Source organism: Talpa occidentalis, unplaced genomic scaffold (assembly GCF_014898055.3).
Source record: "Talpa occidentalis isolate TD23 unplaced genomic scaffold, MPIMG_talOcc4v2.1 talOcc4.12, whole genome shotgun sequence".
In the NCBI taxonomy this organism is placed as follows: domain Eukaryota; kingdom Metazoa; phylum Chordata; class Mammalia; order Eulipotyphla; family Talpidae; genus Talpa; species Talpa occidentalis.
The window spans coordinates 39,174,772-39,187,426 of NW_023601212.1; the positions used below are offsets into that span (position 1 = coordinate 39,174,772).

The window sequence follows — 12,655 nt, forward strand, 5'->3', positions numbered from 1 at the left end:
ATTGGACCCCTCTGCCACCTGTGCTAACTCATTTTAACCATGTGCAAAGGGGCTCTCTCGGGCCTGTTCCTTGTCACTCCTGGACCTGTGAGTGAGTAGGTGTCTGCCTGGGTGTGCCATATTGGTTTCCAGCAGGAAGTGCTTGGGGCAAGGCAGAGTGGGGTGTCTGGCTTTGGGCTAGAAGTGTGTCTGTCAGGGTCTGGGCTTCCTTCCTTTTTCTGGGCATAAGCACTGGTTGCTGCACTGGGGGGGCGGGCTGAGCCGGGGTGCCTCCGCTGAGCCATACCCTCCTCACCAGGTGATCCGCCGGGGCTGGTTGACCATTAACAACATCAGCCTGATGAAAGGTGGTTCCAAGGAGTACTGGTTTGTGCTGACAGCTGAGTCACTGTCCTGGTACAAGGATGAGGAGGTAAGTGACTGATGGAGCAGTTGGGCAGTAGTTGGGGGTGCTATTCCCCTGGCTGGCATGCATTCACTTGCCTGCTCATTTGAGAAATGTGCCTCAGAGTTCACCACTGGGATGGTAATCACGAGCCAGATTAAGCATCAAATAGCACCTCACCCTACCATGCAGCGTCTGGCCCAGAGGTGGCTTGACTCCTTGAGGAGCAAAATGGGGTAAGGGGAAGCCATCAACAGATTGGAAAGGGATCCCTGCCTCCAAAGTCACAACAAAGTGGGCCCTGTATCTCACTAGAAGGGCCAGAACCTGGGGTTCGGGACTCAGGCTCACAGCCAGCCTGCTGGGTGCTCGAGTCCCATTGCCCAGAGGCTGCGCCGACTCCTCCAGACCATTAGCCTCTCTGGGCTTCAGTGTCCTCAACTATGAAGTGGAGTGAAATGGCCCCTGTCTACTGTAAGGTGTTTTTTTTTTTAGCTACCTTGTCTTTAGAACATTTCACTCGTGGTTGCCTTATCAGGAGGAAGTGGGCGCTTGACCCAGCCTCCTATCCTTAACAGAACAACCTAACCTTGGAGGAGAGCCACTCATTTCAAGTGACTGCCTGTTGCTGCTCTGAGGCAGGCCGAACATCACCAGGAAGGGGCACTGTGTTTCGTTTTCCCAGGTTGTACTATGGGAGGCCCACAACCTACGTGGTGTTAGGTGGATATCTATTTGGGCATGTGTCAGAGACCCAAGGTGAAGACACTCCTAAAGTTTGTTTCTTGCTTTTGACCTGGTAAACTTGACGACCCAGTGCTGCAAGGCTGACTGGCTGCCTTGTGGTCCAAGATGGGTGCCCCTGTGTCCACCACCAAGTGGACCTCTAGCAACCCTATGAAGGGAAAGAAGGATCTGATGAGGAAGGCATGTGCATCACTCTGTTTATGTACCCTCAGAATCTAGTCACACAGCTACCAGCAGGAGAAGCTGGACTCCTCTGATCACCCCAAGAGCTGCTCCACCTAGATCTCTTTCTCCAGGGGGATTTAGGAAGCATCCCCAATGGAGATGGTCCACATTGGGGGCCTCACTGATAGCTAACCCTCACCCAGGGGTGGGCAGGCCTGGGCTCACTCATGTATATTTCTACATCGGCAGGTAGAGCTGGGAGCGGGGGTCTGGCGGGGGTGAAACTCCTGGCCAGTGTCTTCCTTGCTGGCTGCCAGAGCCCCTCAAGGCTATATTTGAAGGTACCCTCCTCCTCCTAAGTCCTCATACTTCATTTGGGAACAAGGAAAAAGGCTTGAGTAGTGATTTGCCCCACATCACAGAGTGGGGAAGGGTCCCTGAATGGGAAATACGAGGCCAGAGGCTCTCCCTGGAACCTCCTGACAACTCAGGTGCCCCAAGCCTCTCTGTTTGGGACCCTGTTTGGACAGCTGTTTCTCAGCCAGGGTGGGAAGGGGTGGGAATGTCTAAGACCCCAGAGATGGCAAGCCTCTCACGGGTTAAGATGCAAAAGAGAGGGAGACCAAAGAACCCACGTGACAGATCAGCTTCTTAAAATGGCTGGTTAAAACCATTCTAATTTTCTCCTTCTCTGCCGCTGCAGTCTGAAATCCTGTCCCCTCTATGGGACTTAAGCAGTCAGGCAAGCTGATGGCTGGTCCCTGCATTTTGCTGGGCAGTGTGGGGATCTTCTGGGATCTCCAGGGTGGGAATGCCAGGCCTAGCAACAGCCCTCAGTGGTTATACAGGGGTTTCCAGCCAAACCCCAGCCTGGCAGTTACCTAAATGGTGGCATCATAAGTCCAGTCGTAAGAGTTCTTAACTTTTAAGGAGGGGTGCTTGATTTTCCCCTCATCTTGGGGTTGAAAGCAGGAGCCCCAGACCACCTCCTGGGCCCCCTAACCAGAGGCAGAGGAAGTTTGAGGAGGGTTGTTGAGCGCCTATAGTAATGAAAACCAGCAGAGCTGTGAAAGGGGCCCCGTGTGCCCCAGACACAAAGCAGGCTCAGATCCAGAGGGGGCCAGACTAAAATCCTGTGCCTTGTCACCCAAGGTAGGATCCCAGCAAGGACCGTGAGAGAATCACGCATGCAGTGACCACCCATGGCAGTCAGGCCAACTTTTGGGGAAGCCTCAGACAGGCAAGCCATCAATAATCTTTATTTGAAAAATAAACAGGAGGTGGTGGTTATTGCCATGGGGTATAAGAGTCTCGGCTACAGACTCCTAGCTCTTTACCCACCCAGGTACTTCTCCTAAAGGAGAAGAATATTCTCTCTAGAATATTCCACCTGAGTCTATACCCTAGTGGGAAACAGGGTGTTGGGCAATGACACTCACCTCCAAGTCTGCCTTGCTGTGGGGGTAGCAGCAAATTCAGGGGGGCTGTCCTGACGTGCCGTTTGCCCGAGCCCAGCCTAACCAATGTGCAGACTACTGTACACATTCAGAGCCCCCTGAACAGGTAGTCTGAACACTGGGTTGGCGGGGCCGGCTGTCCATCCTACAGGCCCCCCGGGTGGCGGCTGGAATACGGCGCCTCAGCTCCTCCAAGCAGGCAAGGAAGCTAGTGCTCTGCCTGTGACGATCAGCTCCGTCTTTTCTGACGTGGCAAGACTGGGGCCAGCTCACCATCTGGAGAAAGTTGTGGGTTTTCAGGAAATCCTGCGGGGGTGGGGGGGGCAGTGAGGGAAGTGGATGGGGGCGTGGAAGGAGGGTTTAGGTTGGGGGCCTCTCTGTGAGGTCTCTGGGTGGGGGTGGGGTGGGGCACTTGCATGCATGTGTGCGTGCGTGTGTGTGTGTGTTGTACACATGCTGCAGCATCAAGACACTGTAGGCCAAATCATGCTGTAAGCAGTTCCAGATGTGGTGTCTCACTTGGAGCCCGAAAGGCCTATGACTCAGTTACTTGGCCTGGCCAGCCAACTAGAAGCTTCCTGCCTCATGGCACAACAGGGTGGAGGCAGCAAAGGCTCTTCCACACACCAAAACTAGAGACAGACAGACAAAAGAAAACTCTTTTTTCATATTCTCACCTTAATCCTTACTCTGCACCTTGATAGTAAGACTTCTGCCCACCTTTAACAGATGAGGAAACGGAGGCAGAGAGGGTATGTGACTTGCCCAAAGTCATACAACTGACGAGGGCAGAGCCCATCTGAGCTCTTAACACCGAAGATCAGAGCTCATGTACCAAGTCTGTATCCCTTTCCACAGTCCTAAAATTTCCAGCGACTTCTGCTCATCAGGGAGTCCCTGACCCCCGCCCATTACCATGACTGCTCCAATACCATGAATTCAAAGGCAGCAGCTATGTTGAGCCTTCCAGGGATAGGGACAGGATACATGTGACAGGCAAACTGCTGGGTGAGAGGGGCTGTCTGTCCTCTTCAAAGATGCCTAAGAAGAGGAAGGCCAAGGAGTGTCACAGAGAGACCATGGCTTTGGATCATACAGACCTGGCTTCTGAAGCCCCACTGTGACTTACTTGTTGTGGCCCTAGTAGAAGCGCTTCCCTGGCAGGGATGCCAGAGAGGATTCTTTAAACTGGCGGACGAGCAGTTCTCGGTATCAGTCCCTGAAATCTGTCATGGGTCACATAGGCATGAGTCAGGGGACCCTGTCTCTGTGCTCCGGTCTCCTGAGATAGACCTATGGGACCTAATCTCCTGACAGGCATGCAGTAGTAGGTGCTTTGCCAACCTCAGTGGATGAGCATTGGCTCCAGAACTTCTAGCGCCATAACTTCAAACACCAGCCCTGTGCGCCTAGCCAAGGGATGCATCCTTTCTGAGCTGCATCCCTAAAGTTTTGGGGACAGCCTGGTCAGCACTCAGTCGGCGCTTCCTGAATGTACTCACCATTTAGAAGCAAGTGACACTTCTTTGGCGTAGGCACTCAGGCATCAATCTTTTCTGGGGTGGGGGGGAGAGGGGATGCCTCACTTTCCAGATCTGTATTTGTCTGAAGCTGCCCCTCTCTCTCTGCTCAGCCTCCTTCTCTGTAAAATGGGGCCATAGTAGTGAACTCATACACAGGCTCATTGTGAAGACATTAACCAAGTAATGGTTTCATTCTTGTAAACTGGAGGGATTTCCAGCATCCACTTGGTGGAGAAAGAGAGAACAGACAGACACATAATGGAGTTTGGGGTGAGGTCAGGGAAGGCCTCACCAGAAGTGTCCCCTGAACAGATACCTGAAAGAGGCAAGGAGGGAGCTGTGCAGACACTCAGAGCCCTGCATGTGCACGGGCCCTTGGATGGGACCCCAGCTGAGATGTTGAGGGAAGTTGGCTGTTGGGGCAGTGAATGAGCAGGAGGTGGTGGCACAGGTATTAATTTCATTAAAGTGACCTGCACTGACTGGCATCAGGTGTTAGTAGGGGTGGTCTTTGAAGTAAAGTCCAGCTTGGGGCATCATCAGGTTCTCCATTAAATAATACTGGCTGACCAATTCTCCTTCCACCCTCAGGAGAAAGAGAAGAAATACATGCTGCCCCTGGACAACCTCAAAATCCGCGATGTGGAGAAGGGCTTCATGTCTAACAAGCATGTCTTTGCCATCTTCAACACGGAGCAGAGGTGAGGAGGGGGTCCCAGGGAGGAAACCATTGCCTTGTTCAGTCACTTAGCAGCATCCACAAAGCAGATGACAGTCCACACCCTGGAGTCTTAAGTTCTAGAAAGAAAGTCTATCCAGAAACAGAAGAATGCCATGAGTGCTTCTGATGGGTATCTTGGAAGGTGCTGAGCAGAGGATATAACCTGGCCGGGGTGCTCACATGCGCCCTCTGTTGTCTGTGCAGGGAATGGAGGGGCAGGACACCAGGGAGGAGGTCTGGGTGGAAGATAGTGAGAATTGGACCCAGGTGGAGCAAGGGTCATGGAGGAAGAGGAAGAGGGAGTGGGTACTGAAAGAATTAGAACCAACTAGACTCCTAGTAGACGCGGGTGTGAGAGAGAGAATGGTTTTGCTGGTTCTACAAAGCTACTCACTCACCCCTGATAGAGTTCCAAACCCAGGCTTCACATGAAACTTCAGATAGCTTGTCAGTCTTGGCCACACCTGCCTTGTGGGACAGGACATTGTGCCTGTGACGTGGAGCCTTGCCTGTGGAGCCTTCTGTTAATGCCGGATAGCATCTGTCTGCTTTTCCTCCAGCCCAAGCCTGTGCGTCTTCCACTCACAGGCCCACATTTGCCCAGCATTTTATACACCTTGCCTGGATATCTTAATGCTGTTCCTGGACAGCCCCACATTCCTACTTGTCCTCCAGAAATCAGGGCATATTCTAGACTTTCACTATTCAATGCAATTGCCACTGACCACATGGGGCTATTTAAATCTAATTTAGCTGATGTGAAATAAAATCCTTTCATGATGAATTTAATGTAATATGCACACATGTTGATGTCCAGTGATGCACCTGAAATTTATAACTCAATGTTACTTCAGTTAAAAAAAAATTAAATAATAAAAATTAAAAAATAAAAATTAAAAATTTCTCTTCCTTGGTCACCCAGACCATTCCTAGTGTGACTCGTGGCTGTCTTGTTGTATGGTTCAGCAAGAGACCATTTCCACTATCAGACAACTCAAGGGCCTCCACACCTGGGGGAGGGTGTCATGGGATACATGCCACATACTTTCGGGACTTGTTTGGCCCCCACAGGGGAGTGAGAAAAGGGGATAGGCTGGCCCCAAGGGAAGGAGAGTAGTTGACTGAGCCCACAATATAGGGCTCAACACAGTAGGCACTAATGCACAGTGCCCCCGTAGACTTGAGTGCAGATACTGCTGCATTTGGGTCCTCCTTTCACAGAGGCCTGGATCAGGGGCGAACGCCAGTGGGTCAGCCCCCAGAGCCTTTGCCTAGCTCTGTACTCGCTGGGCCTTGGCAGCATCAGTGCACACCCCTCCACCCCTTCCTCCTTTTCATTACAGGAACGTCTATAAGGACCTGCGGCAGATCGAACTGGCCTGTGACTCCCAGGAGGATGTGGACAGCTGGAAGGCCTCGTTCCTCCGAGCCGGCGTCTACCCTGAGAAGGACCAGGTGAGGCACCAGCCCTACCTGTGAGAGGAAGGGCATCCAGTCTCCCCTGGGTGTGTCATTTGTGGGCCTGTTGAACTCTCTAAAGGCATGTGGTGATACCCTCTTGAGCAAACAAAGCAAAAAGGCAGGAGGGATTTCTTATCAGAACCCAGAAGGTTCTCCATCTAAAGCCAAGGAAGGGCAGGGACACATGTGGACTGGGATTCCATCTACTTCGTTCTTTTTCTTTCCTCCCATCTTTGAAGTAGAGTGATGATAGCTGCCCTCAGCCCCCAAAGTAACATGTTTCTCCAGACCCCCAGGTAAAAGAATCTAATCCAACTTGAACTAGATCTGAGCAGCCCCAGCCAGGGGTAGGCAGGGCCACGTGGTACAAATGTACCCATCAGGAGCTACCCCCACAGAGTCAGTTTTTAGTCAGACAGGACAAGCAATTCCAGAGAAGGGGGGACTCACTGTACTCACCTCGGGATAAAGTCACCCCTCACTGTATCCCCTTCTCCCCTTGCAGGCAGAAAACGAGGATGGTGTCCAGGAGAATACCATCTCCATGGACCCACAGCTGGAGCGACAGGTGGAGACCATTCGAAATCTGGTGGACTCATACGTGGACATCATCAACAAGTCCATCCGAGATCTCATGCCAAAGACCATCATGCACCTCATGATCAACAATGTGAGTGCCTGTCTCCCCAGGGCCCACTGGTCACCAGGAAGGAGCTCAGGGGTGGCCATAACCAGATTTGGCTTGAACGCCATTTGTATAAAATTTTAAAAATTAGAACGAGTCACCATCTTTTAAACATTAGAATCAGCATTCCCAGCCACTCTTGGGAAGTTGAAAGATGCAGGCCACAGACTCACACCCCCAGGTAAATGAAACTTATGCCATGCTTGTGCACTTTCTCTCAGTTTTTTTTTAAAGATTTCTTTTTATTTATTTCTGCATACAAGAACTGGGGTATAGGCCAGAGATGCAGTGGTGAGAGGGCCCACAAGAGACAGAGTGGATCTACTGAAACAGGACCTAGCAGAACAGGAGGACCTATTGAAATACACAGCTGAGGGGAGCAGCAGGTGAGACAAGAGAGGTCTGCTGCACCATACATAGGCCAGCTTCCTGGCCGGGCATCAAACTCATGCTGCAGTGGCTGGCGATAGCTTGATAGCACTGAGACTTTAATCCCTGAGCCACCACGGAGACCCTCTCTCAATTTTTTTTTAAAGATTTATTTATTTTTATACAAGAACCGGGGTACAGGCAAGATGTGTGGGAGGCTGAGAGGATTCACCGGAGACAGAGCTGGGAACAGAACAGGCAGACTGATGAAATACACTGCTGAGGGGAGCAGCGGGCGAGACAGGAGAGGTCTGCTTCACCATGTTGGACCCTCGCTGGCCAGCCGACCGGGATCGAACCCATGCTGCAGAGGCTGCGGACAGCTTCACGGTGCGGCACTCCACCACCTGCGCCACCAGGGAGGCCCCCCTCTCTCAATTTTTTTTCAACCTTGTAATAAACCTAGGAGGAGGGACTGCTAACCTCCTCCCTGTTTTATAGACTGGAAATGAAGCCCAGAGAGATCAAGAAACCTGCCCCACATCATTCAGAAGAATGCGATTGAAACCCAGATTGAATCCATTCCCAACTGTAGCTCTGCATCAGCAGCCACATCCTCCTGATGTGCTGAGGCCCAGCCCACTTTTTCTTGTGTTTGCTACCTGCCTGCCCCAGTGATTCCAAACCTCTCAGAGCTGTAGTCTTCTCTGGTGAAATGCTGCTGGAATGTTCCAGAGGTTCACACCTCAGGCCTTTGGCTTAGCACTAGGCACTCAAATATAAAGGCCAGGTTTGGTGTATGTTGTGACTATAAAAGCTCTAAATTTGACAGGGTCTAAAACAAAAATCCCAACTCCTTCCCCTTTAGTCTGTTCTTCATGTCCTCTTCCTCATCTGTGATCATACTAAGTTTCGAGGGTGTTCTAGTGTATTTCCTCAGATGAGATTTATGATGTATATGGTTCTGCCTGTATATGATTGGCTAGTGTTCTATGAAACTTTAAGTGCATACATGCTTGACCCAGCACTGCTACTTGGAAGAATTTCTCCTACAGGTACATTTGCCATGTACAAACTGAGCACACATGGTTATTCTTTTCAGTATTGTTTTGTAGTGGCCACTATTAGAAATCACTATTCATAATAGAATCCATTTAGGGGCCTCCCTCATGGCGCAAGGGGTTAAGTCTCAGCACTATGAAGTTATCTGTAGCATGAGTTCAATCCCCAGCCAGGAAACTGATCCACATGGCACAACAGACCTCTCCTGTCTTGCCCACTGGTCCCCTCACCAGTGTATTTCGGTAGATCCACCTGTTCTGCTCCCCACTCTGTAACTGGTGAACCCTCTCACCCCCTGCACCTCTGGCCAATATCCCAGCTCTTGTATGCATAAATAAAACCATTTTTTTTTTTTAAAGATTTTTATTTATTTATTCAAGCACTGGGTACAGTCAGAAGCGCGGGAGGGTAAGAGAATTCACCAGAGCCAGAGCGGGGAGCAGAGCAGGCAGAAGAACCAAAGTACACTGCTGAGGGGAGCAGTGGGCGGCAGGAGAGGTCTGCGCGCCATGTGGGACCCTCCTCCAGTGGCCGGGGAGCAGCCAGGGATCGAACCGGCGCTGCAGAGACTGCGGGCAGCTTCGCAACCCAGCGCTCAACTGCTCCGCCACCGGGGAGGCCCTAAATAAAACAAATTTTTTTTTTTTTTTAAATAGAGGCATGTTTTATTTTTTTTTTTATTTATTTGTTTGTTTGTTTGTTTGTTTATACATGCACTGGGTACAGTCAGAAGCACGGGAGGGTGAGAGAATTCACCAGAGCCAGAGGGGAGAGCAGAGCAGGCAGACTGACGAAGTACACTGCTAAGGGGAGCAGCGGGTGGCAGGAGAGGTCTGCGCGCCATGTGGGACCCTCCTCCGGTGGCCGGGGAGCAACCGGGGATTGAACCAGCGCCAAAGAGGCTGCAGGCAGCTTCGCAACCCAGCGCTCAATCACTGCGCCACCCGGGAGGCCTTAAATAAAACAAATTTTTAAAGAAAAAATAGAATCCGTTTAATAAGTGTTCATTCTATTGCAAAAAAAAAAAAAATGTTTTAGGTGAGTGTCATCTCCAGTAATAACTTTTATTATTAAGTGGAAAAGGTATAAAGCATAACAGAATACACTCCATTTGTGTACAAAAGAAGGGGAAATAGATATGCATTATATAGGCACAGACATCTCCACAAGTTTGTTCAAAAACCTGGTGAGAATGGGCCTCCCTGGTGGTGCAAGGGGTTAAGCACCACACTATGAAGCAATCTACAGCCTCTGCAGCACGAGTTCGATCCCCAGCCAGCTGGGGAGAAACCCACATGGCGCAGCATATCTCTCTCTCGCCCACTGCTCCCCTCAGCAGTGTATTTCAGTCAATCTCCCTGTTCTGTTCCCCACTCTGTTTCTGGTGAGTCCTCTCACCCCCGCACCTCTGGCCTGTACTCCAACTCTTGTATGCATAAATAAATAAATCTTTAAAAAACAAAACTAAACAAAAACCTCGTGAGAACAGCTGTTTCCTGAAAGGGAAACTTGGAGGAGCTAAGGAGGCCAGAGTTTACAAGGTTTTTCAATGTATCTTTCTAGACTTTCAGATAATTTATTTTAATTCTTACCAATTTTTCAAAATTTAAGTCTTTCGATGGCATTAATTATTCACATGATCCTCAAATTAAAAATGATCAAGCATGGTCATCTTTGTAGCTGTTGAAGGTGTATTTGAGAGAATTCAACATTCATTCTTAAAAGGATAACTGTGGAGTGGAGTCTTGAGGTATTATATATCCTTTTGAATCTAACCTTCACCTCCAGTGCGAAGCTCTGATGCATGTCCTCTAAAATTAAGAACACTTTGATGTAATTTTCACGTAGAGTTAGTAGACAGTGTAGTTCTATAAGAAAAATGGGAGGTATGAGCAGTAAGAAAAAAATAGGAAAAATTGTCCCTATTTGTAGAAGCTTGTGTCCACATGGCACCTGCATCTGGAAACCACAAGAAAAATAATCAGAAAACTGTTGTCCCACATAGGAGAAATGTGAAAAGAACAAAGGATAAAATTAATGAACAGAAACCACTAGTTTTTCACCAGAAGCCAGTTAAATTTAGGCCACAAGGGGGGAAAAGATAGCAATAAAAAAGATTAAACTCCCATGAGTTTAATGGAATCACATGAATCTCATGAGATGCGTGGGGACAACAATTGACAATATCCCTGAGGGACTCAGAAGACAACTGTGTGGAAGGCTCACCTGCATTTTAAATATCTTGTGAGTTTAAAGTCCAAGTTTATAAGTTCCACAGTAAAGTTAAAGCCCAAACCCCTCCACATTTGCTGGATGCTTTTCCAGTGTCACAGTAGGAAGTTCTGACCTCTCCAACCCTTGCCCCCAGACAAAGGCCTTTATCCACCACGAGCTGCTGGCCTACCTGTACTCATCAGCAGACCAGGGCAGCCTCATGGAAGAGTCTGCTGACCAGGCCCAGCGGCGTGATGACATGCTACGCATGTACCACGCCGTCAAGGAGGCGCTCAACATCATCGGGGACATCAGCACCAGCACCGTGTCCACGCCTGTGCCCCCGCCTGTTGATGACACTTGGCTCCAGAACACAAGCAGCCACAGGTCCCACAGGTTCCCAGCTTCCCCTGTGTGTCCATCAGGGCACAACCCATGGGTGGGTGGGATGAAGGGGCCTTACCCTGGGTGGCACAGCAACCACAGTGGGAACTGCTGCCCCATCTAGGCCTGAAGAGAAAGGAAAGAGAAGGGTTACAGGCACCAGTCAGAGCTAGAGCTGTAGAGAGATCTAGCACCCCGAATCCCAAATTCCCTCTTCTGCCACCTGCCTAGTACCTCACATTGGTTAAGCCTAAATGGAAGCCAGAGAGGGCAGGAGGTCCCAGGCCTTAGGCACGGCTTCCTGAAGCACAGAGCTGGACCAAAATGGTGGGTGGGGGAAAATCTGGACAGCATACCCTTGCCAGGGCTGTCAGATGGATGACCCTGGTAGGGCAATTCAGAGCACTAGGAAGGGATACCTGACCAGTGATAAGACAGGTGGTGGGAGAGAGGGTTATCAGGAGAAATTACATAGAAGGTGCCAGTACCACCAAGACCTCAGGAGGAAGGCACACCATCCTCCCCTCAGATCCCCGGAGAGCCTTTTGTGGGGCTGGGTGCCAGGCCTTGCGGAGGCATTTGGGCAATGTCTTTAGCTTTGGAGGGGACAGAGGGTAGGTGGGGAAAGTGCCTGGCTCTGTGGGAGGTCAGAGGGAAGCAGGAGGCCTTGGGAGCCAAGGACAGGTATCAAGGCACTGGCTCGGGCTGTGGGTGGCAGAATGGCACAGCCCATCACTAAACAGGTCTGGGGAGAAAGCAGAGTGCCAGCCCACCTGCTGTGCCCCTCACCCAAGACTGGGTGCTCATCTGCTTGTCTGTGGGTGGTAGCTGGTACCAACCTTTCAGAGGAAGCCAGGCTGGTATGGCCAGGGCTCAATTCATACCCTCTTCCTCCACAGCCCGAATCCACAGCGCCGACCCATATCCAGTGTGCACCCCCCAGGCCGGCCCCCAGCAGTGAGAGGTCCCACCCCAGGGCCCCCCCTGACTCCCATACCAGTGGGGGCAGCAGCCTCGTTCTCAGCGCCTCCCATCCCGTCCCGTCCTGGACCCCAGAGCGTGTTTGCCAACAACGACCCCTTCTCAGCCCCTCCTCAAATTCCATCTCGACCTCCTCGGATTCCACCTGCAATCCCCCCAGGATTGCCCAGGTAAGCCCCTCCTCACTGCCTGCCATCTAGAGCCACTACTAGCCTGTGCCATGGGGTCTCTCCTCAAATGTAACACCCCCTGGTGAGTTGTCCCTGCACCTGGCAGAGAGTGTAGGAGTCACAAGCATCCCCATTTAGCTAGTAGGGAAACAGGCCCAAAAAGGCAAAGTTGCTGCCAGAATCATCATGGTAGAATCGGTGACCCAGGGCTCCCAGGTGTATCCTCTGTGGGAGTTGGTGGGCCTACCATGCAGCTTGGGACCTGTCACGCCTCACAGAATCCCTTCTGGTTTGACCTTTGATTTTCCCGAGGACCCATGTGTCTGTTGTC

General features: G+C 50.8%; 1 protein-coding gene across 13 annotated transcripts in view; it reads left to right on the forward strand.

The window, feature by feature from the left end:
• The window catches only part of DNM2 (dynamin 2), an 88,081-nt gene that overhangs the window by 72,080 nt on the left and 3,346 nt on the right, over window positions 1-12,655 (forward strand). For 8 of the 13 annotated variants that reach the window (XM_037505793.2, XM_037505795.2, XM_037505798.2 and 5 more), the window contains 6 exons: window positions 299-412; window positions 4,869-4,978; window positions 6,342-6,453; window positions 6,965-7,129; window positions 10,944-11,176; window positions 12,073-12,324. In XM_037505793.2, coding sequence (XP_037361690.1) covers window positions 299-412; window positions 4,869-4,978; window positions 6,342-6,453; window positions 6,965-7,129; window positions 10,944-11,176; window positions 12,073-12,324 — 986 coding nt within the window. Of the gene's footprint in view, window positions 1-298; window positions 413-4,868; window positions 4,979-6,341; window positions 6,454-6,964; window positions 7,130-10,943; window positions 11,186-12,072; window positions 12,325-12,655 lie in introns of all 13 variants that reach the window. The other 5 variants (XM_037505801.2, XM_037505789.2, XM_037505792.2 and 2 more) reach the window with 1 other exon arrangement.